The 20,806-nt window shown below is 41.2% G+C and overlaps 2 protein-coding genes across 10 annotated transcripts in view; one reads left to right on the forward strand and one right to left on the reverse strand.

Moving 5' to 3' along the window:
- LOC131233204 (uncharacterized) overlaps positions 1-9,065 on the forward strand; it is a 28,990-nt gene extending 19,925 nt beyond the window's left edge. For 7 of the 8 annotated variants that reach the window (XM_058229835.1, XM_058229836.1, XM_058229837.1 and 4 more), the window contains 4 exons: positions 1,762-1,890; positions 2,050-2,167; positions 7,486-7,568; positions 8,275-9,065. In XM_058229835.1, the coding sequence (XP_058085818.1) occupies positions 1,762-1,890; positions 2,050-2,167; positions 7,486-7,568; positions 8,275-8,722 (778 nt within the window). In that variant the 3' untranslated portion in view covers positions 8,723-9,065. The remainder of the gene's footprint in view (positions 1-1,761; positions 1,891-2,049; positions 2,168-7,485; positions 7,569-8,274) is intronic. The other variant, XM_058229839.1, reaches the window with a different exon arrangement.
- A 621-nt stretch (positions 9,066-9,686) lies between these two features.
- LOC131233206 (uncharacterized) lies at positions 9,687-20,188 on the reverse strand. Of its 2 annotated transcripts, XM_058229843.1 has the most exons (7): positions 19,612-20,188; positions 16,297-16,451; positions 15,431-15,679; positions 14,374-14,508; positions 11,592-11,774; positions 11,068-11,229; positions 9,687-10,229 (listed from the first exon to the last, which is right to left on the reverse strand). In XM_058229843.1, the coding sequence occupies exons 1-7, from the start codon at positions 20,000-20,002 to the stop codon at positions 9,810-9,812; spliced, it is 1,695 nt and encodes a 564-aa protein (XP_058085826.1). In that variant the 5' UTR covers positions 20,003-20,188; the 3' UTR covers positions 9,687-9,809. The 2 variants fall into 2 exon arrangements, with proteins under 2 accessions (XP_058085826.1, XP_058085827.1); XM_058229844.1 differs by lacking the exon at positions 14,374-14,508.
- Positions 20,189-20,806: the final 618 nt, after the last annotated feature.

A 20,806-nucleotide genomic window follows, 5' to 3' on the forward strand; every position in this document is an offset into this window, starting at 1 on the left:
ACCAAATGGCTCCTTATTCTGTTGGAATGTTCGTCCAAGTTTTTTTCTTTTCCAAATAAAATTTTGATTAAGTAAGCTGATAGGAGTGAACTCTTATCAATCCGTCTTCTTCCTTCTCAGCAGTAAAAAAGATCTCTTGTCAAGCTTCCCTCTAACCCATCAGAGAACCCGTCAGTTCTGTCAAACTTTCTGACTTCAACTTCACTCAACAGCCAAAATTGATTATGTCATTTATGATTGCCTGGATCTGAGGAATGATAAGGGTCTTATAACTTTTAAGTGTTTTTTGTGTCAAAAAACTTAAATGAGTCTTTTCACTCGAGAGATATGTAAGGGAAGTTTTACAAAAGAGGCTCTCTCCCAACCAATCATTACTGGTTGAAGGAAAAAGGCATTTGCATCTCAATTTTTTTTTTATAAAGCCAGAGCTAGTTACATTTAGTAGGTGCTTTTGCATCAGACACATCCACACAAGATTACCTGGATCACTTTGGTACGTGATACAGGAATGGATAAGCGATACACTTACCTCCTCCAATGTGTGGTACACTAGAGGTAGGATCATGTGCATCACTCCAATACATACACTGTGTATGCAATATAGTTTTGTATATGAACTCATTTTGCAGTTTATGTATGACACAATGAATGTTATTATTGTAGACCCCGCATGCTTAGTGTTATATTTTAACTAAATAAATAAAAAGTATAAATCTCTACAGTGTAATCTGCATTAACTTAATCAAAAGTAAGAAAGAACGGCCATAATTTCGGGTCGCTAAAAAGCTATCTGTATTGCAAATACCCATAATCTGGAACGCTCGATCTGGAATGGAAAACGTGGGGATTTCGTGTTTTAGGTAACATTGCATCTGCACACAGACATGTTCCAATATGGAATGTGTGTGGGACATCAGACAGGTGAATAAGGTGGATTCCCCACTGAAGTTGATGGGTCCCAAAAGTAAGGATGGTCTTACTGTTGAAAACAGACCACACGCCAACGTTGAATCTGGACTGTAGGAGTTTTTTCTAGACAATCCATTGTTTTTTTAGAGGGATGCCTCACCTGGTTAGTGGAGCTGTGTATTTTTGCATCAAATCATCTTCGCTGAAGGGCTCACCTTATGCACCAACTGATGTCTAGCAAAAGTGCCCACTGAGCACGTGTGTCCGCATCTGTGTGTTGAAGGGTGAGAGGTTCACTAGGCTGATCCAGATCCACTAACCAGGTGGGCCATTCATGTACAAGAATAATGGACGGTTCAGGCACTTGAAACGGGTTCATATTGAATGCTCTGAATTGGCTTACTCATGAGCACAGTCCTGGTTTCTGGAGTCACACTTGTGTTGGGAACGATCTCATGCTGGCAAGATGTCCCACAGATGTGCCAAGTTGGCATGCATATCCGCGTTGGAGGTGCATGTAGTGAGGTTGGGTATGGCTCTCTCCTTAATCCCTTTAGTCTTTTAACCATGAAATGTGTGAATAGCGGCAAAACTTTCTTTTATCCTCTTGAAGGGATGACATCCATGGCAGAGAGCCTCTGCTGAAAGGCTTCCCTGACATTGCTCTTTGGTATAATAATTGGAAATTTTGATATTTTCTTAAGTAAAAAATTCTTGTAATAAAGTTTGACTCATGTTATTTTACATTTGTTCATTATTTCCTCAATGCTTGTATAATGGTAATAGTTGAATTTATTGGTCTGTAGATTCAAGTTATTTTCTTGTGTTTGATGATTCGCCTTTTGTTTGTAGAGAGAAGTCTAGACTCAAAGAAGAAATTGCTACACGAAGGCAAAAGAAACTCCTCGTGAGACGCACCCGTCAAAAATATTTAGAAGAGGCAGCTCTACGGGAAATGGAGCTTCTCAAAGAACTTGATAGGTTTTGTCTGCAAATTCATTTGGTTCATCTAATTTAGAGAATTTTTAAGGGGAATTCTAAGTGATGATTAGTCCACTCCCACTTTTATCATTATAATATTTTTGGAAATGATAGAGGTTGTGGTGGTGTTTGTACTGAAAATCTGTTATTGATGGTCAGGGAGAGAACAAGTGAAATGGAACGTGAAATCGAGCGACAACGGGTGTTGGAGCTTGAGCGTGCCAAAACCAGAGAGCTGCGCCACAATGTTGATATGGAGAGGGAGAAGCAAACACAGGTACACCGGCTTTTTGTTGAATGCATGCATAAGGATCCACATGGCTTTTGTTGGAATTTGTTCCTGAGATCGATTCATTTGTTGTCGGCTGAGAACCATCAGGCATCAGTGATGGTTTCTTAGTATATTGTTGTTCAGGAATCCATTTTTTTTTAATGGTTACATTTCATTGAAATGTCATATATTTAAGGTTGTTATTCAAAATTTCAAATAGATTATAAATTATAAATAAAAGAAGTTTTATTCTTCTTCCTTAAAATAAAAATAAAAAATGAAAATGAAATCTTCAACTTTAATAGTGAAAATGGATCAGAGATGGGTTTCATTGTTCGTTTCCAATCTGCATAACCTTTTCAGAGACGTGGCCAGAGATTGGAATTTGGAACACTGACAGGGACAAACTCTGGAAAAACCAGAAGAAGCTGACCTAGCAATCTGTCAGGTTGATGGAAGGATTTTATTTTATTTTTTTAAAGGGGCAGGGGGTAATGAGGGCGGAATTTTGGTCCGAGGCCAGAGAGAAGATTTGGGAGGTAGATGAGAGGTAAAGGGCTGAACTGGGGGTTAGGGAGGAGGTGAATATGCGTTCAAGTAGAAAGTCTTACCGAGTATTGACCGGTGAAAGGAGTGAAGCCTATAGCAGACAGTATTTGTTCAGTTGAGTCCAGGAAAAGGTTGCCTGGGTTGAACAAATGGGGGGGAGAAGTTGGGTCGAGATAGGGTCAAAGGAGTTGTCTAAGGTTCTTTTGGGAGGTTGCTGCTCCTCCAACAGCCCTATCATTGGAAATATTTTGCCACAGTATAGGCTACAAGCCTGTAGGGGATTCTGCTGTGGGTGTGGTGCGCAGATGTGTTGTGGCCAGTTGTATCTTGCGTGGGAAGCAGTGATGGTCATCGACGATGGATGGGGTTATAGAGATTCAGGTATGGTGAAGAAGGCATTTGCAAGCAAATTGTTGCATGTATGGAGTTGGGGAGGGAGAGTTGTTTACCAAGGAATATCCTCCCAATGTAGAGCTTCGGGCATTTGGAGAGCATTCTTTAGGGGGGAAATTGCTTCTCAAAGGTAGTGTATTTCAATGTGTAGGATGGTTGCCGAATCAAATTCTAGGAGGATTTTTGGCACTGACAGACAAAGAAGACAAGACTTCAACTTGATATACAGGATTACTTCATTGAAGGAAGATAGGATTTATAGGGTAATAGGGGAAGTGGCAGTAAGGGTGCCGTGCTTTCAGAGAAACCTCAGCGATGAAGAATTAAAGAAATTATTCCTTTGTAGGATTGGCTTCAGTAATGAACAAAAACAGATGGCTATGGGAGCTCATTGATTGGGTAAATTCTCGGTGAAATCATTCTACAGGTTTCTTATAATGGGATTTGGGTTTAGATTGGGGCCTTCGCATCAGGAATTTGGCTGTACTGGGGTCCATCTAGAATAGTAGCACTCAGGTGGGTGGTTGGTAATGACAAAGTTATTATAGTGGACCACATAAGCAGCAGGAATATGATTATTATCAATGGGTGCATCATGTGCTTGAATAATACCAAAATTGTGGATCACATGTTTATTCATTGTGCTATTGCGACAGGGATTTTTGAGGTTGTTTTCAACCTTATTGGAGATGACATGGGTGGTGATGGGATCAGTAGCAGCACACGTGTGTTTGTGTTGAAAGGCAACACAATTTTATTAAGAAACAAGATGAAAATGCCTTGCAGAGCTACAAGACAAAAAGACCAACACGACTCAAAGAACTCTAGAGGGCAACAGGCAAAAGGCCTAAGCACCCAAGCCCAAGCCACTACACCCAGTGTGGCCTTCCTAAACACCTAATCACTCTATCTCTAAGTAGACAATAGAGCTGCCAAAATGGACAGCCGCCAAAGGGATTACCTCCTTTGCCCAACACCTCCCCCATTCAAAGCCATAAAAAATTGGCCAATCCATGGGGCATCATCCAACTAAGCCTGAAAAGACCAAGAAAATGCCACCACACCACCTTGGTGGCAATGAAATACAAGGACAAATGATCCAATGATTCCCCAACCCAAAGGCATAAGATGCATATGTTCATCATATTCGAGTGCTTCTTCCAAAGGTTGTCGCTGTGAGGATTAGTAGCAATGTTACTCCAAGCATAGGACCATGGTATTTGTGGCAAGAGAAGGTGGGCCTTGTGGATTTTGGTTGATCTGGAAGGAGCACAATGATAGGAATAACAAGCGGCAGAGTGATTTTAGTTATCTATGAAGATAGTCGGTTGGAACATTTGCGGGCTGGGATGCCAACAAAAACGGTTACAAATTAGGGACTTATGTAAGAAATATAAAGTGCAGATGATGGCCCTACTGGAAACTAAATTGGAGGGGATTGATGGTAGGCTGGTTGATTCGTTGTGGGGAGGACAAAATAAAGCATGGGAATCGCTAGATGCAGTTGGTTTAGCCAGGGGAATATTAGTTATTTGGAATGCCCAAATCTGGACTATTGTGGATTGTTTCAAAGGTCAATTCTCCTTATCGTTGGTGATAAGAGATTCTGCCTTGAGCTTCTTGTGGTCGTTGACGGTGGTTTATGGTCCCAATGGAGCCTATTTGAGACAAATGTTTTGGGCGGAGCTAGATGAGTGCCAAAGTAAGTGGTCACACCCGTGGTGCGTGGGAGGCGACTTTAACGTAGTCCGATTTCCATATGAGAAATCAAACGAGGGTAGAATTAATCGGAGTATGCGAGAATTTTCAGGGTGGATAGCTAGAAACGAATTGATAGATCTTCCTATGGGTGTGGTAAAGTTTACATGGTCAGATGGCTGAGAGTATCCTATCCAATCTAAGATGGATAGATTCTTGCTCTCACCAGATTTGCTAGATAAGTTCCCGTTGGTGCATCAAAGAGGTTTTTTGAGACCTGTATCTGATCCATTGTCCAATTTTATTGTAAATAGATGAGGAGGACTGGGGCCCAAGGCCTTTCATATTTGAATTCTCATGGCTAGAGGTCGAGGGTTTTCAAATTTTAATTAAAGAATGGTGGGCGTCTTTTCCAGATCAAAGGGGAGCATATTTTTATTTATTTTTTAAAAAAAAAATTAAAGCTATTGAAAGGCAAGATCAACGTGTGGAAGAAAAGAAGTTCTAAGCGTTTGGGAGCAGGAATCGTCAGCTATTTTAGCATAAATTCAGAGCCTAGATTTAAAGGAAGAAAATGGTGAGATGTCAGGGGAAGAACAAGCCTGGAGGGAGGCTCATTCGGCTAAATATCTCGCAAGACTGAGGGAGGATGATATCAAATGGAGGCAGCAGTCGGGGGCTTCATGGTTAAAAGAGGGGGACAAGAATACCAAGTTCTTCCACAATATGGCCTATGCGCGAGCAAGAGTAAACAAAATAAAGTTAATAGTGGTGGAGGGGGAAAGACTAGAAGGGAAGCACTACATCTATGCGGCAATAGTTAATTTCTATAAGAATCTATTAAAAAAGGAAGGGTGGACCCGCCTTGTAGGAGGAATCTAGCTGATGAAGAGTTTGAGGACTTCGTTAGTATGTTGTCCCTTCTTTCTCATGTGAGGCCGGTGTCATCTGTTCCGGATTCCTTATTGTTGCAGAAAGAGAAATCTGAAAAAATTTCGGTCACATCCTTTTATAGGAGTCTGGAGGGGAATGATAGCAGGGGCGGGATAAGCCCAACGGTCCATGTTTTGGGGATATGGTGCGCCTTCCAAGGTGGCGGCTTTTGTGTGGTTAGTAGGGTGCAACAAAGTCCTCACAGTGGATAATCTCAAGAAAAGGAAGATGATTCTTCTGAACGTTTGTGTGATGTGCTTTCAAGATGGGGAGTCGGCAGATCACCTATTCATTCACTGTGAGTTTGTAAGCCAATTATGGCAAAAGTTTTTCAACCTTTTCAGAGTGTTGTGGGTCTCAACAAGTTCTATTGCTCAGTTTTTCCTCTTTTGGCACGTAGGAATGTATAGGAGCGCGGGTAAAAAAGTTCGGCGTCTTGCGATGTTGGCTGGGCTTTGGTTCCTATCGAAGGAAAGGAATAGTAGGTTTTTCAGGAATCGGATGGATCAGGTAGAGGTCTTCAAGCTAGAAAAAAGGCATGTTATTGATTGGGTGGTGGCCTCAAAGGGCATTTTTCGATTCCCAGAAAATTGGGCTGAGTTGCAAGCCTTTGCTGGCTGTTGTATTGTTTTTGTCCTTGTTTTTTCCGGCTTTGGCCTTTCTAAAAAAAAATTTCTCATCGCTTCAAACAAAAAAAAAAAAAAAACAAGCAGCAGGGTGATTTGAGTACATGCTGAGCCTTGAAGTGTTTGAATGATGTTGTTTTGAGGGACTTGGTGAAGAATCCTTCTCTGGGCATGTGATAATTGAAGACAGCTCATGGAGGGGCTCCTGGAAAATAATAGATCCATAGAATTCTCTGTTCCTGTTAATGATAATCATATGATTAGAGGCCACTGATTTGGCTGATTGCCTTAATAGGGTGTTTCCCTCGTAGGTTTGAATACTTGTTATCCATCATCTTTATGGATCTTTTTGTAATATTTAGCTGATATTTAAAATAAAGTTTGCAGACACCCAGGTCGGTATCCCAGCTGTAGTGCATACTCTCCTGTTGCAGCACAGGCCTGGGATCAAGTCTTACCATGGGTGTTGTTCAGTGAGGCAGTGGCCTCTATGCCCTACCAGAAAATAATAACAATGGTGTTTTCATTACCAATAAAATGAAATGAAAAGTAAAAAACCTTTATTGATTTTCAATGCCCTAAGGATACGAACAAGCCATGCTGTTGTCCCGTCATTACCCTACTGTCTTGTTCCCCATAGGGGTGTGCATGTAATAGTCGGGCTGGGGGTCTGCAAGTGGGACCATGGCATGTGAGTGGTGTCAATGGGAACCTCTGCCATGGCTGGTTCCAAGAGCCGCGGGTGAGGGAGATTGATGGCTAGTGGCCCCCTATTGTAAAATTTTAACCAATCGTCCGTAGGGGTGTCAATGGATCGGGCTCAGGCCTGATAAAATCAGAATTTTGAATAGGCCCGGCCCGACGGCCCGGCCGGAAACAGTTGAAAATCCGAGCCAAGACCAACCCCAGGCCTGGCCCGTTGACCGCCCTAATTGTCCTTTTAAAAGCGAACCCCAAGCTGTTTGGAGAAAGCAGAGATGATGATGATGGTACGAAATAAAGTCCTTCGGTTGGTAGATGTGGGTTAAGCACATGGCTCCCCAAGTGTAAAGGAGCCTAGATTGATTTACTTGCAATTGAAGATTTTGAATGAGATAATGCAACTGAAAATCTTCTTGCATGTAGAGAGACCTTCAACGGGAGTTGGAGCAGGTAGAGTCTGGAGTCCGACCATCACGGAGAGAATTCTCTTCATCTACTTCCAGTGGGTATGTTTTTATGCCATACGTAAAGCTTGTTCTATTTGTTTTATGATTAGAACAAGAACAAAGAAATTCCATATGAAAAATGGCTAGTGATTTATATCATATGCAAAATCAAATTAAATGTAGTACCACATGCTTGTTCGAAGAAAGCCAAAGTGCATGCGTCTCATGCAGGCATGCATTTTATCACATCATTTGCAGGCTCTTTATGTAGCATCCCTTTTTGCTGGCTCCTTTTTCAAGTCGGCTCATCACTTGGGATATTTAGATATCCATAGAGGTTGCCTGTTTACATGCTGCCATGTGTGCCCATGCGGTAGAAGCGTGGGAGAACTGAGCCATGCATCAGGTTGGTAGGCCCATGTCATGTGTGCCCGTTGCCCAAGAAACATCTTGTTCAACTTAGAAGGTGGGCCATCTGTACAATGAATGTGGACTGCTGGCCAACTTTTCATAACCATTCATTTTCAGTACACTCGCCCACATGATCAACCAATCTGATTCTTGGGCAGGGGCACATGGTCATAGGGGCCCACTTGCTGATGATCGTGTACCGTGACACATTTGGAGCATGTGAAGGGTCTGGGATGGCTGTGTAGAATTAGAAAACCTGTGTATGCATAAACCAACAATAATTTACTGCCCCATGCATTTCCCTATTCTTTCTGGGAGATACACAAGATGATTCATTGGGTGTTTTCCCATGCAGCCGGCCCAGGGAAAGGTATCGAGAGAGAGAAAACGGGAGGTCAGGACATGAAGGCAGCTTAAGGCCAAGCAGCAGAGGCCGTGACGGTGGTACTACTGCTACTTCAACTGCTGGTTCTAGTGGAGCAACCAACTTGTCCTCATCCATACCTCCTATGGTGCTAACTGGATCCAGGTCGTTCTCCAGCCAGCCGCCCACTATTCTACAATCACGAGAACGTTCAGAGGATCGCAGTGGTGGGTATGATGACAACTTTGATGGAAGTAGAGATTCCGGTGATACAGGTAGTGTTGGTGACCCAGACTTGGCATCAGCATTTGATGGGCCGGCAGGTGGGTTTGGGTCCGTGCAAAGGCAAGGCTCACGTGGTAGCAAGTCAAGGCAGATCATGGAGCGGAGAGAGCGGGATAGTAGGCGTGAAGGGAAATGGGAAAGGAAGCATTCATAAGTGGTGGTTGACAAGTCATCTCAGCCATGTTTCGTGTTGATTTCCCAGCCATGATGACAATTTTCAGCAGTACCCAGAAACTGATAGGAAAATTGAGATTTATCTTAGCAGATCTGCTGAAAAGAGAAGGTGAAGAAGATCCGAGCAAGACAAAATGATATTATCATGGGAAGCTTTGGGATCTGTAAGTCGCGGCCGCGTCAAAGATGTAACATGTAATTGGGTTTTTTTTTTTTTCTTCAGAAAACAGAAATGTAAATCTTCAAATATCATATTTTAGTAGTTTTCTTCATTTGTCAATTGATTTGAGATGTGGAAGTTAATCTTTTTTCAACAAGATGAACTTAAGGTGTCAAATGTCTATAATTTCTTCTGTACACGATAGCAATCTCCTGTACACGATAGCAATCTCCCTGCCCTTGGATATAAGAATCAAAATGGTGGCGGATGTGATTTAATGTTTTGAATCTAGAGTGCAAACATTTGGATCACTGATGGTAGGGAATGGAGTGCTAACAGGTTATATGCCCAATTTATTGGCCACACTAGATGTACACATGGCACACATGTATAAGATCTAGACTGCTCATAGCCCAAAATTCACAAACTGGGAATCCCAACCACGACTGGGAGATGTTGCCCATCAAATGCTGACAGTTACTGACATTTTCCTTAACAATCCTTCAGTCGTCAAGTCTTCCAGTTGATGGGTAAGATCATCCGACCAGCATATTTATGGGGCACGGCTAAACCAAGCAGGTTTGCAGTCTGAATCCTATACATGTATGCCAAATCGACAGAATTGAGACTACCCAGTACATAAAAGTGATCGAACTAGGTAACGTCTGATCGCATAAATAGGATGCACAACAAATCCGTCCTTATTTATCATAGCTAGAAATCATATAACTCTTACCTATCCATTTTGAGAACGCTAAAAGCTCGGAATAGAATTTTAAGGAGATGGCGAAGAAAGAATTATAGTATTTTAAAATTTTCTTCACTTGACAGAAAGAATTACATCCATAACAGTGAAGTTCTCATCAAACGTAAGTTTTCTAAAACCCAACATGCTTCCCAGATGTCCTTAAGGTTTCTGTGTCCCCAACTTAAATTGGAATGTCTTTGATGAGATGCCATGCAACATGCTTTCAATCCAACCTCGACCCTGTTTCTGCATGCCAGCGATCAACCACTGGTAATCCATCAATGTTGCCTCCGATAACGGCTCCAGGAACTCACATTTTGCTAAAATTTCAGGTGGTGGCACTCCTGCAACGAGATTTGTGTCCAGTTTCGGTCTCACCTTACTGAACTCTAGTGACCCTTCTTTGACTGGAATGTCTTCAAGAGACAAGGGAGATGCCCCCGGGATTACTTCCTGCCGGAAAGGTAGCGCTCTTGCTGCTTGCAAACAGAATTCGATCCACTGGTGGATGAGTGGTGAAGGGCTTCTGACACGCCCACCAATTTGATTGGTTGTGAACTTGGTGGCAGCCGGTATTGCCTGCAAAAGATAAGACACTTAAGGATTTTTAGTGGCTCACGTCTGCTTATATAGTGAGCATCTCATCATCTGCCCATGTTAGATGGAATGATACAAAAACCTACATGGGTAATTAGATTTTGTTTTTTTATTTCTTTTTCCTTTTCATGGTCAAAATTTTGATGGGAGGGGGCCAAAACTTCGGAGGTGCAGACCTTTTTTTTTTTTTTTTAATGCAACTAATTTCAACTTTTAAAACAACCTAAAACCTCCCCTATCTAGTTTTGGAAAAAGATTATTAATAGGACTGTCAATATGCTGGGTTCGGGTTAGATACTGGTCTAGACACAGGACCTCATTAAGGGAATCAGATTTGCATCTTGTCTGGGTTCAGATACAGGTATTATATATCAGGGACTGGATCCGTATTCAATCAGATCCAGTATCCATCAGGTCCTGTCAGGTATGCTTTAGAGCACAAAATAGGTTCTACAATGGGGTTTGTATCCAGAACAGGGTCTAGAATCAGGTCTGGATACGGATTTGTGTCCATACCAGAAACACACCTTGTCGATGCCTTTTAAATTGAGAGGTGATAATAAAACTCAGGTACCCAAGGGGTACCTGACACGACCCAAGCCTGTGGACCTGAATCTGACCCAATTACTAATTGGGCAAAATCTGGGTCCAGATCCAATTAAATCAGATCAGATATATTCATCAAAAAATCAGGTTCAATATTTCAGGTATACAGAGATCCTGGTATCCATTGACACCCCCAATCATGAGCATAAAAGAAGCATGCAGAACTCGAGGGGGAAACTGGCTTATGACATAATAAAACAGAGTTCCATCATACCCATAGATCTGCCCACAAACTGGTTCCAGACTTTGGAACAATTACTGCCACGTTTGAAATGCGCTTGGCAGCCGGCAGAACATCACTGCTCCATCCAACAGCAACCCACACATCTCCTACTCCAAATGCCTTTAGGTAGTGCACACTGTCAAATAGTCGAACCTATAAAAACCAGCAGAACATGAATACCTCATTACTGTCAAAAGATTTGTTACAATGAAGCACTGGAGTCAAATATCTTCAACTGCGCATTTTTCTTTGTATTATGGAACATATTGTACAATACAATTTCTGATCCATATTGTACAATACAATTTCTGATCCCCATGTACACCATACTATGGAATCAGAATCAACAAGAATTATGAATAGGGGAGTGCATGTACAACTCTCAAACCAAACTCAATCTTAGTAACAGCATGCAAGATGAATTTTTAGTAAAAACGAAAACTTAATAAGAGATCGAAGAGTCAGTCAGGCAAGAATGACAAGCAACAAGCTGAAAAACATTTTCATCTCAGTACCTGTCTTTGAAGCATTGCCAAGTTCTGCATGGTAGCATTCCTTCCACCACCAACTTGTGACTCAATGTCCTTTGTGTTGTATGAGGCCCCCATATACTTCAAAACCGCACCAACAACTTCCCTGGGAGCATCAACCATCGAGATCCTCCCAGCAAGCTCAGGCCTCCACAAATCCCTCCAGTCCTGCAATGGTTTATATATTCCTCGGATACTACATCCAATGTGACAATTGATAACATAATATTGGTTATACATGTGCCAATGAGAAAATGTCTGCAAAGACGTGAAACAGTACTAAGAATGTTCGGCACAGGAAAATTCATGTCAACTTCGACAATGACAACAGCTCAGAAGCATAGCAAAAATCAATAAAGAAATTCATGAATTTATGAATAACAATATTCAACCATGCCTGGTAGTGATGCTCCCAAGCCAGGGTAAGGAGGGTTGATGTCAGGTAGCTAGCCGGTCATTGAACTTCTGTCAAGCAGAAAATTCCTGTTTTGAATCTTTTTTTTTTAAATTTGAAAAGTTGTTTCGAATCTTGATTTTGGGGAAACAGGATTCCTAGAGTCAACCCCAGATAGCTAGGACAAGGCTAAGATGACGATTTTTATTTTTTACACACGCACAAACACCCCACACACTCACGCTAGTGGAATTTCACCACCTATGGGTTATATTCTTCATCTTTAAGATAGATAAGCTTGCATGGCCTTGCAGTACTTTTTTGTTGGCTGACTGTTTCTGCCTTCATGGATATTTCTTTATGAGCCTTGAAAAACATAAACCAATAAGAACAATGGCATTGATTGTAACAAATAATCAAAAGGTACCACTAAATCAGAATAACAGGCAAGTTATAAAATATTAAAATTTTAAAATAAATAAATTTAAAAATAATAATAATAATGATAATAAAAAAAAGGATCTGGCCAGGGGATCAAATTGGACATGGAGTTCAAACTTTTTCTTTTAAGGGTAATCAAACATTATTAAGGAAACAAAAATACTAAAACACCAGGACATTGACCAATAAAACATAAGGCCAGCGGAAAACAACACCATGGAGTTCAAACTTTCTCTGATTATGACATTGATGGTGAGTTGAGCAATGTGATAAATTTGGCTGAATTGGGCTGCTGTCCATGGAAGAATGCCAACTTGATCCCGGAGGATCTGAATTTGTGCAAGAATATTGATGTGTTTTTATACCATGTGCATCGTGAAGGTAATCTTGAGGCAGACTACCTCACCAAGAGGGGGCTGTTAGGGAATCTTTCCTAGGAGATAGGCATAGAGTTTGTATGTTATTTAGATGTGGTTTGGGTTGATGCTTTGCCAGTGGTGAGTGGTTTATGAAACTCTGAGTTATCCATTAAAAAAAATTAATTAATTTGGCTTCACAATTTTTTGCTCATGTGAAGTTTAAACTAAACAATATTCTTTGTATTTTTTCAGAAAAGATTTTTGCTCGATGTTTGGTTAGAAATTTCAGCTATATCCTCAATGCATTCATGGCCAAGCCATCCCAACTTAACCAGCTCAAAAGAATGCAAAGATGAATCAATAGATTGATAAGAACAAAGGGGAAATGACAGCCATAAGAAAGGTAAATGATAACAGAAAATAGAGAAATCAGATATGTGCTGAATATATTGAGGATAACAGAAAATGATAACCAATTCAAGAGGATATATTGACATGATTAAGGTTATGTATGAGGGAGCAGTAACAAATGTGAGAACCACTAGTGGAGAGACAGGTGAGTTCCCAATTACCATAGGCTTGCACCAGGGGCGACATTGAGCCCATACCTTTTCACATTGGTGATAGACGAGTTAGTGAAGCATTTGCTGGAAGAGACCCATGGTATATGTTGTTTGCAGATGACGTAAGTTTCATTGACCAGACAAGGGAACATGTAAACACAAAGCTAGATTTATGGAGGGGTGCTGTAGAATCTAAAGAATTTAAAATTAGTCGGACTACAAACAGTGTATTTGGAGTGCAATTTTAGTAACAATAAGAGTGGGAACAAGGAATTAGTCAAGATTGTTGACCAAGAAGTTTCCTAAAATGATCACTTTCGATATCTTGGGTTGATAATTCATAGGCGTGAGAGATTGAGAAGGATGTTGCCCATAGAATTCAAGCAGGGTGGAAGAAATAGAGATGTGCCTCTGGAGTTTTATTTGATCATCGTGTACCACTAAAACTGAAGGGGTGGGGTTTTATAGGATGGCCATAAAACCAGCCATGCTTTGGGACAGAACAACATGTTCATAAGATGGGTATAGCTGGAATGAGGATGTTGAAATGGATGAGTGGCAAGACAAGGATAGAATTAAAAATGAATGCATTTGAGGGATTTTAGGAGCACCAATAGGTATAAGATGAGGGAAAGTAGACTTAGATGTTTCAGTCATGCACAACAGAAACCAAGAACTGCGCTAGTTAGAAGGAGGTGGGAAGAGTTGGAAGGCTCTAAAAGGGCAAGAGGAAGGGAAAAGGACATGGGTGGAGGTAGTGAGAAAAGACTCGATGACCTATGGTCTAACTGTAAGTTATGGCCCTTGATAGAGTGGAATGGCAGAAAAGGATTCATGTAGCTGACCCCAATTAGTTGGGATAAGCCTTAGATGATGATGAGGTATGTGGTGAATATTAATTAAGCAACTACCGTCAACATCCTTCATAAACAGATTAGCTAACAAATTCGTTAATTTGATGCTGCAGTTCAAAAGGAGAGCTTCCATAACTCGGAGGAAAGATAAGTTACCTCAATTGGAGCCAGGTTATGCTTTCGAAACTTGTTTTTCTTGTATGCTATCACCATGCTCCCCCAACGATAAGGAGCCCCCCATATTTTTCCATCAGAATCCAGTTCTCCCTTACTGTTTCTGCGTAAATAAGCCTGAGAAAGATTTTAGTGAAAGCAAAACACCAACTGATATTTTTTTTTCTTCTTCTTCTTCTTCTTTTTTGAAAATTGACAATATTATATTCATTAAAATATAAGATGCATACATATAGCATAAACCAGGCCCCTATTTGGCAATGATCTTGTTCTCACTCCTACGAAAATTGACACATGCTAGATACATGAGGAAAACAAGCTAAATGAAAATAATCCATATCCATCTCTAACTTGCTGAGTAGCCTGGATTTGTTGCATTGCCAGATTACAAACACTCCCAACTCCCCATGAGGTTCTCCTTCGAACAGCCATAGAACTCATCACTCGCCATTGCCCATTTGACAACAGGAGGAAGCAGTCTTCAAAGGATGAGTTTTTATTCCCCAAAATCCTTGAATTTCTTTCTTTCGGCTGTCCCCAAAGAATTGCATAAAAACACATCCTCCATAGCAACTTTTTCCACTTCTTGAGTGGTCCACCAAAACATTCCACCATTGTATTCCCAATTGAGATGTTAAAAAAGTGACATGTTTCCAGAAGGATTGGAAATATTGAGCATCCATAAGTTTATTCTAGTAAGCTCTTCATACAATAAAAGGTCTATTAGGTTTAAAATAGTGCTCAAGGAATTAGTTATTTATTTATTTATTTTCTGGGAAGGTGCTCAAGGCAATATTCTACAACAAATTCTAGAGAAAAATGAATATATATGTGTGTCTGTGTCCACAAGCTTCATATGAACATGCATAAAACCACATGAATATCCATGGATATTTATTCAGTCATGTCAAAATGAACATTTTTTGTGATTACCATTTTCCAATCTCAATTATTCCATCCGCAAGACCACTCAAAACCAAGAATAAATGTGCGGTATGAGAACATTTTCAAATGTATAGGACATGAGTCAGATCCTTACCTTCCATTTGTCATCTAAAGACTTGAACCAATTTTGTCCTTCCACATCATGTATAGGTTCAATTATGCCCTTGCTAATGGCCAAATGGAGCCAAGAGTCACCAATAGTCACAATATCAGCTGCCATAGTAGATTTAGGCTCAACACGTCCTTTCTTAAAGGCCAAAGCCAAATCGGAGAAAATGTGCTCAAGACTTCCTCGGAGCTCTGATTGTAACTTCAATCTCTTTCCTTGTACTTGAACAAACTCCTACATGTCATGAGAGCAATAAGCAAAAGCAAAATAACTGTATTTTCTTCTACTGTGCAAGTGCATCAGTTTTCTTTTTCTCAAAAGGTTTAAAGGAGCACGGGAAGGTAGCTCTAGGGACTCTTCAACTCAATTGATACGATGATCAGTTGAATTGGCCTTTTCCCTTTTAAAAGACATTGAACATACAAATCATAACAGCAACTTATCCTCTGTTGTTAAACTTTGAATGGATATTTGATAAGTCAGAGTCCTGCCTTTGTATTGTAATAGAGGACATTTCTTCCGAGGAGAAAGAGTCTCCAATTACAAGGGGAGAAATTCTTTGGTTGCACCACTTTATAAAGGCTATTAGACATAGGATAAAACCCATATGCAATAAAGAGGGATGAGGAGTCATAGCTTTGGTGCAATAATGAGGTGTTAAATAACTTTCCACCTTAAGAATCTACTTGTCCTGGTAGACAGATATTTTTCAAACAACACGGGAGGAAATTCCTTAAAGATGGATTAGACATCATGTTCCAAATAAGTAAGCTCTTCCAGAAAGAGTGCTAAGTATAAGAGTACAAACAAAACCACAGGAAACATAATAAACAAAAATATAAGCACCAAACCTTAATCCATGAAGGTGGGATGGAGCCCCGAAGAGCAACGATTCTTAGAGGGACGGTCAAGGCATATGTCTTAGATTTCCATCTCTCGAATGCAGCTTTCAGTTCCTTATCTTCTACTGTTTCAGCAACATCAGAATTTTCCACAACCTGATTCCCTGTGTTTACAGAATAAACAGCACTTGCTCTATTATTACCTATAAACTTTAACTGTTTCACGCTAAAAAAAACCCTAAATTGAGATACAACTTATCTTAGTTTTCATGAATTCTCTGATGGAGAAGTTTCATGAATTGCCCAATGCTGTAAAATTCTACTAAGTGCACACTTGATGGAGTTTTGTTCATAGTTCTCAAACTTGGTGACTCAACTCGAGACTTAATCAAAGTCAATTCAAATAGATGAAAGATTCTGAGCTGGGTCATTAGGAAACATGAAGATGAGCATGACTCGGTCTCAACTCAATGAAACTCATCGAGTCAACTCACTGACTCGATCCTCGACCCAACTCGCAATGGGAGACAGTACTTGGGGAAAAAGGAAGCAAAATTTGATCCAGTGACCTCTGTGAAAGAGGAGAATGTCTCAAACCAAGTGGGCACAAGGTGCAGTCATGTTTTTCTTAGCAATTTCATATTACCCGAGACCTCTGTCGAAGAGGAGACTGAGAATGTCTGTAATCACCATAGCACAAGGTGCAGTCATGTTTTTCTTCGTGATTTTAGCAAATTTATAAATGGATCTGGTATATGGAAAATATATGCAGATTTAAATCTGAATTTACGGTTCAAATGGCGCATTGGCAAATAGCAAATGGCAAGAGAGATTTGAGCTTCTGGTGTGATGTCTGGTGGGGAGAATGCCCTCTTATTGTTCTGATGCTTAAGAGGAATCTTGTTAATCAAGATAGCAGAATTATGGATGTCTTTGGAAATAATGGAATTTAGGATTTATTTATTTTTTCCCAAATAGGTGAAGCTTTACCAGATTATGCCAAACTTGACATTGTTAACAGTTGTATTGCTTGAAACAATGAAGCCAAAAACTGATATGGAAGCCATCTGCCATTGGGGAATTTTTCAGTGACGGCAGCCTGGGACAGTGTTCAGAATGGTTTTATGTATCAGTATTGAAGTAAGGGATTTAGCATGAGCTTATTTTGTAGATTTCAGTCTTCAAGCGGAGGATCCTGTTGGGATGCATTCCAACTGATACTAGGTGCAAAATAAGGGTGTTCAATAGGCATCCATGCACTTTTTTTGTGGTAATAATATGAATATTGCAGATATTAACGGCCACTCTTGCAGCAGTTCACAAGCTAGCATGGTATGGGATTACTTTGGAAATATTTTTAATGTTTCAATCCTAAATGGGAGTTCAGCTAAGCATCATGTTCTTTCATGGCACTAGAAGGCTGATAACAAAAGTCAGATGTAAACGCTCTTGGGAGTAGCTCCATTTATTTTGCGAAAAAATGGTCAGCTGTGGCTGATTACCAGGGAGATCGGGAGCATGAGGAATTGACCACTGTATCTAGGAATGGAGAATGCTCATTTGTGCAGAAGTCATCATGAATTGCCTCCACATTCAAATGCAAGATGTGTGTTGGTAATTGGGAAAAGATTATTCAGGTGGTTTGGTCAAGCCAGCTGGCGGTTGGTACAAACTCAGTGTCATTGGTGCTTCTCATGCTACCCTGGTAGTGCTAGAGATGGTGGTATAGTTTGGGACTGGGAAGGCACCTTTATGTTGGTCTTTGCCCATTTCCATGGAATTGGCTTGATCCTGATAGCTGAACTAATGGCACTGGTGGATTGAATTCAGTATTGCATCAGTTTAAAAACTATAATTTAATTGTTGAGAGAGACTCTCAAGTGTTGGTCGAAATAATTGCCTCAAATTCTCTTGGAATTATGGAAGGCTTGGCATTAGTGGTTTGAGTTGAGGAGGATATTTTTTGGGATATCATTGCTATTTCCATCATGTCTTCATGGAAGGAAATAGGGTGGTAAATGGTTTAGCAAAATGAGGTTGTGATTCATCATCTAACTCATTTTTCTTCTTTCTCCACTGTTGCCGGCTTCTGTGAAGCTTAATTTGTTACTAACCACTTGCTCTAAAAGCTCGAACTGATAGAGTGTAGCAAATCAATCCATTTATCTCATAGACCAGGTCATCCATTTATCTGATAGCCTAGGTTAGGCCCTCGGCCAAACCCCCCTCATGGGCCCATTGGGGAATCAATCTCTTTATCTCATAGCGTAGGTCAGGCCCTCAGCTGAACCCCACTCATTAGCCCCACTGCACATGGGTCTCGCCAGGATCAATCCCTTTATATCATAGCTCAAGTCAGACCCTCCGCCCCGGTGTGAAAATGCCCATGCATTAATCACCCTGGTGAGGAGTCTCGAACAAGGGACTTCCCGCTCTGATACCACTTTTGATGCAGAACAACTAACCACTTGCTCTAAAATCTTGAACTGATAGAGCGTGGCGAATCAATCCCTTTATCTCATAGCCCAGGTCAGGCCATCGGCCGAACCCCCCTCGTGGGCCCACTTCACTTAGGTCTCGCCTCACACAAGTCACCCACCTAACACGAGCTGCTCACCCGAGTGTGCCCCTAATGCAAACAGGCCGCCCCACTCGAGCTCGGCGTGAAAATGCCCCTGCATTATCTCCTCCTTTGGATGTTCTGCTTTTCCTTCTATTTATATATTTCGGGTCGTACTGTCCACCTTTCACATTCACTAAAAAAATATATATTTCTTACCTGTTTATTACTTATCTAAATAATATTCTGGATTAAATCTTTAAATATCGAGTTGAATCCAGTAAAAACTCGTTTAGTTTCTGAGCCAACCCGTCCCCCCGACATCTAGTCAAGTCAAGCTTTCAGGTTTTTGAACTATGGTTCTTTGAAGTGTCCGCCAAAACATGTTTATCGCACATGTTGCACTTGTGAGTGGCGATCAGGATTTGGTGGGCTACAACGTGGACGGGAGTATCAAAAAAGACAATCCAAATGTTGTAGCCATCCAATGAGTACCTGGAAAATTCGCAACAATCAGATGGTCAGAGTTGTCAAACTCACTAAGAAGTTTTTTATTTTATTTTTATTTTTTTGGCCGACAGCCCATACACCCTATGGCCCATCCAAGCAACGGACTCGATCACCTTACATGCATCCAGTCAGGGCAACACTTCACAAAGCTTCTAAGAAATGAAAGACCTAATAGCATTTTTCAATCATCCAATATACAATGTTGAAAAGAATAAAAAAAGAGATACTGGACTGGAACTGAACAGAAGACCGACCTGACTCTGGCTCTGTGGAACGGACTCCGCAATCGGCGCTTTCTCGTACACTCTCCTGGACGAGCTGACACGTGGCAACCTGAACAGAGGGAATCGGAGCGGGGCCTGACGTGCAGGCCCGGGCGCCGAGGCTGACGAAGAATATTGCAGATGCGGCCAGCTGAAGCAATGCCGGATAGGGCCTTAGGGTTTCCGTACGGGTAGGGGAAGCTCCAGAAGGGTTAGAGATGCGGGAAGCGATTGCATAGACTCTGAAATTCCTCCGATCGTTTCTGTACAGGATCTTCGGAGAGAGAGATTTTCGGCTCAGTATGAAAGAAGAGCTAGGGTTAGGGTTAGGGTTACGAAAATGGGGACGTACGTCCGACTGAGGAAATGGCAGCAGCGCCATCTGAGGCAGCCGTTGTTTCTGAAGAGGAAGATGAGGGAGGAGAGGAAGCACACCGAATAGGAAGGGGTATATTTGCTAACCTACGCATGGTTGCGTAGGCACTCTCCAATGTTCATATCTAACCTACGCATGGTGCGACGATGTAAGCTTTTCGCGAGCGCGCCAAAGGCAGGGCCTCACCGACGACACGAGGGCCTGTTTGGCCAGCTGGATTAGATGGGCTTAGGTGGGATGGAATTGCATCCGGTCCTGTGCCAATTACACTGCATGTTTGGGAAGAGTGGAAAAGCTTGGAAGTAGGATAGATGGAATCGTATCGGGTCCCGTGCTAATATCACTCAATGTTAGCAAGTTGTGTAGGTCCCTGCATATTGTGTGGGCTATATCCACACCGTCCACCCATTTTTTGAGATCATTTTAGAGCATGGGCCAAAAATCCAGGTAGATCTAAAGCTCAAGTGGATCCCACCATAAAAAGCAATGGGGATTGAATACTTACCGTTGAAAACTTCTTTGGGGCCACATAAGTTTTGGATCTGCCTCATTTTTAAGCTCATGCCATAAAATGAGGTTACAAAACAAATGAACGGTTTAGATATAACACATGTGTGTTATTGTCATAGTTTCAAATGATGATGGGTATATCCTTTCAATGTACCGCCGTATTACAAACAAAAAAGGAATTAAGTTATCCCACGGCAACAGGGAACAGTCCCTGCCATCGGTAATAATGATGTTTTTTTGAAGCTTTAATAGTGGCTATTCACACGAGCGATGTTGATATTTGAGTAGCCAAATCACAGC

This window comes from Magnolia sinica, chromosome 18 (genome assembly GCF_029962835.1).
Source record: "Magnolia sinica isolate HGM2019 chromosome 18, MsV1, whole genome shotgun sequence".
Lineage (NCBI taxonomy): Eukaryota > Viridiplantae > Streptophyta > Magnoliopsida > Magnoliales > Magnoliaceae > Magnolia > Magnolia sinica.

What these genes read in the sequence shown, in the direction of transcription:
- LOC131233206 (XM_058229843.1), bottom strand. Translation starts at nt 20,002, where the DNA reads ATGGCGCTGCTGCCATTTCCTCAGTCGGACGTACGTCCCCATTTTCGT. An exon ending in TCCCACCTTCATGGATTAAG is followed by an intron (nt 15,680 to 16,296) that starts GTTTGGTGCTTA and finishes CATGACATGTAG; the next exon opens with GAGTTTGTTCAAGTACAAGG. An exon ending in GTTTGTGGGCAGATCTATGG is followed by an intron (nt 10,230 to 11,067) that starts GTATGATGGAAC and finishes TATCTTTTGCAG; the next exon opens with GCAATACCGGCTGCCACCAA.